General features: G+C 40.2%; 1 protein-coding gene across 2 annotated transcripts in view; it reads right to left on the bottom strand.

Annotated features, from left to right (window-relative positions):
- The window catches only part of LOC122258446 (glycine receptor subunit alpha-4-like), a 118364-nt gene that overhangs the window by 79716 nt on the left and 36148 nt on the right, over positions 1 to 2500 (bottom strand). For both annotated transcript variants that reach the window (XM_086552526.1, XM_086552527.1), the window contains exon 3: positions 1864 to 1952. In XM_086552526.1, coding sequence (XP_086408652.1) covers positions 1864 to 1952 — 89 coding nt within the window. The remainder of the gene's footprint in view (positions 1 to 1863; positions 1953 to 2500) is intronic.

The raw sequence follows: 2500 nt of genomic DNA, 5'->3' as shown, positions 1-2500 counted from the left end.
ATATTCCGTTGTAGCCAAGGGAATGAATGAATAAGCATCTATCATTATATTCGTTACATTAATACCAGGGTATAACTTGGTTGTACGTGTCCTACTGTTCTGTTTCTTTTCGACTGAATCCTTGAGGCAGATGAGAAGATCGATTGCATTGTTGATATTAGTATGTATTCTTGTCTTCTCCTGATCTGTCAAGTCAGCTAAGATTTGTTGCAAGGTTGAAAAAAAGCACGTCATGGCGACTTCAGTAGGTGCACTAGCAAGAATCAAGGTGGATGAGCAATTGTTTCGTTGAGAGGATAGTGTCCATTCCTTGAAATCATTGAGGCTAGGAAGCCGGGCGTATATGCCTCTTTCTCAAGACTGCTGGCTGTGCACTAGATCATCCAGTGTTCCTGAACTAGAAGTCCGCGGACTCCTAGGGGCCCGCAGAGAGCTATCAAGGGGTCCACAGGACGGGGAATTCTACATATCATACTTAATCCTGCCATAGATCTGTTTTTATTTATGATTCATTACTCCACAATGTGCATTAATTCGAAACACAAAATAAACACCACATCCTGTGAAAAGAACGCCTTTTGTTAACCCTTCTCACATACAAAAGTAAAATGACTACATCCTATCTAATCCCGCACCAAGGGGTCCCCTGAATATATAAGTGGATGAAAGGGTCCGCTAAGCTTGGGAGATTGAGAAACAGTGATCGTGAGCACGATTAATAAGGTGAAGAGGACATGTTGGCTGTGTAAGCTGCTCCTACGTCTATAAGTATTAGTATAAGCATGAAAAAAACGTTCGTTATTCAAGTACAAATTTCAGTTGCGTGGAATTACAATCTACTTCCCGGTCTTTTGTTTAGGGAAGTCCTCCAAGCCTGGCAATCAAGAGAATGGCTGTTGAGTGCTGATTAATCTTATCTAGAAAGCTCTTAATCTTGCGAGAGATTATTTTTAGGCCGAATAACTGACAGACTGAAGCAATTAAATGCAAGGTTGCTAATGGACTGATGTATCGCTCGGGTCCCTCTCCCATCTGGAGCACGTCAGACGCATGCGCTGGAGATGTACGTCATCAGGGAACAGGAAGCCGACGCGTTTGCTAATTAGGAAAAGAGGAGGAAGGGAGATTCCGTTTTGGAAAGTGAGCATTTCTATAATGAGTTAACCAAGCCTGACCCTTGCCTTTCTGCCAATGACTCGGTCGTTCGCGCGATGCACATCCCTGCTTTCCCCTTTCTTTCCTGCATGTGAAATACCACAGCGCGATAAGATTGCGTGAAAGCACTGTCAAGGATCTAAGGTTTAGGAGGATAGTAACGATAGTCGTTACTCTTATAGCGTGAAGGGTCGTGCATCACCTCCTGTTCCTTTTCGTTTCTTGCAAGCAAATGGAGTTATTTTTATCATTATTTATTCACATTACTCACCACGGATTATTATTCCAGGAGGAGAGTATGTGATTTTTGTTTGTGATTTTGGAATGAGCTGAATGTTAGTGGATGCCCAGGAGGTAGGGCAGATGTCTACATGGTCTACTGGAGATATAAAATGAGTCGATCCCTGAAGTTGAAACACTGCTACATCATGTTCGGTACTTTGTTCGGTTTCATTTACACGCTAATGGTTTTAAATGAAGCAGGACGGTCTTTTATACTGGAAAGTGTACTCATATGTTAGTCTGTATTTTTCTTTCTTTTCTTTGCAGGATTGCCTCCGATTGATAAATGTAGCGAAAGAAAACATGCGTCTGATGATGACCAATTGGGTTTCAGATTGGTTTGTAGCCACGTACTTTACATTCACACAAAGGCTTAAGCTGCAACATGCAATTTGCTCGGCATGGACTTTGTTTGGCATTACTTACTGAGGTGGTTGGTCGGGGTGGCTCTTCTGTCATACTGCTGTAGGAGATCATCCAGGATCTGAAGGTTGACGTTGGCGTTCTGGCAGAATCTGGGGAATGGAGAAACAATGATTAGATTTGCAATATAATGGATATTTGCCTTCATGGTCTTTGTTGTGAGAGATTGGCAAGAGGAGGGAGCGAGGGAAGAGGGAGGAGGTGTAGGAGAGGGCGTGGGCGAGAGTAAATGAGTGAGAAAGATTGAAGAAAGAACGAATGAGAAATATTTAATAAAGAATGAATGAGAAAGATTTGATAAAGAATGAATGAGAAAGATTGAATAAAGAATGCATGAGAAAGATTGAATAAAACATGAATGAGAAAGATTGAATAAAACATGAATAAGAAAGATTAATAGAGAATGAATGAGAAAGATTGAATAAAACATGAATGAGAAAGATTGATAAAGAATGAATGAGAAAGACTGAATAAAGAATGAATGAGAAAGATTGAATAAAACATGAATGAGAAAGATTGATAAAGAATGAATGAGAAAGACTGAATAAAGAATGAATGAGAAAGATTGAATAAAACATGAATGAGAAAGATTGATAAAGCATGAATGAGAAAGACTGAATAAAGATGGCTCATCAACAAA

This window comes from Penaeus japonicus, unplaced genomic scaffold (assembly GCF_977035675.1).
Source record: "Penaeus japonicus unplaced genomic scaffold, GWHDUDI00000001_assembly GWHDUDI00000027, whole genome shotgun sequence".
NCBI classification, from domain to species: domain Eukaryota; kingdom Metazoa; phylum Arthropoda; class Malacostraca; order Decapoda; family Penaeidae; genus Penaeus; species Penaeus japonicus.
This window is presented reverse-complemented; position numbering and strand designations above follow the sequence as displayed.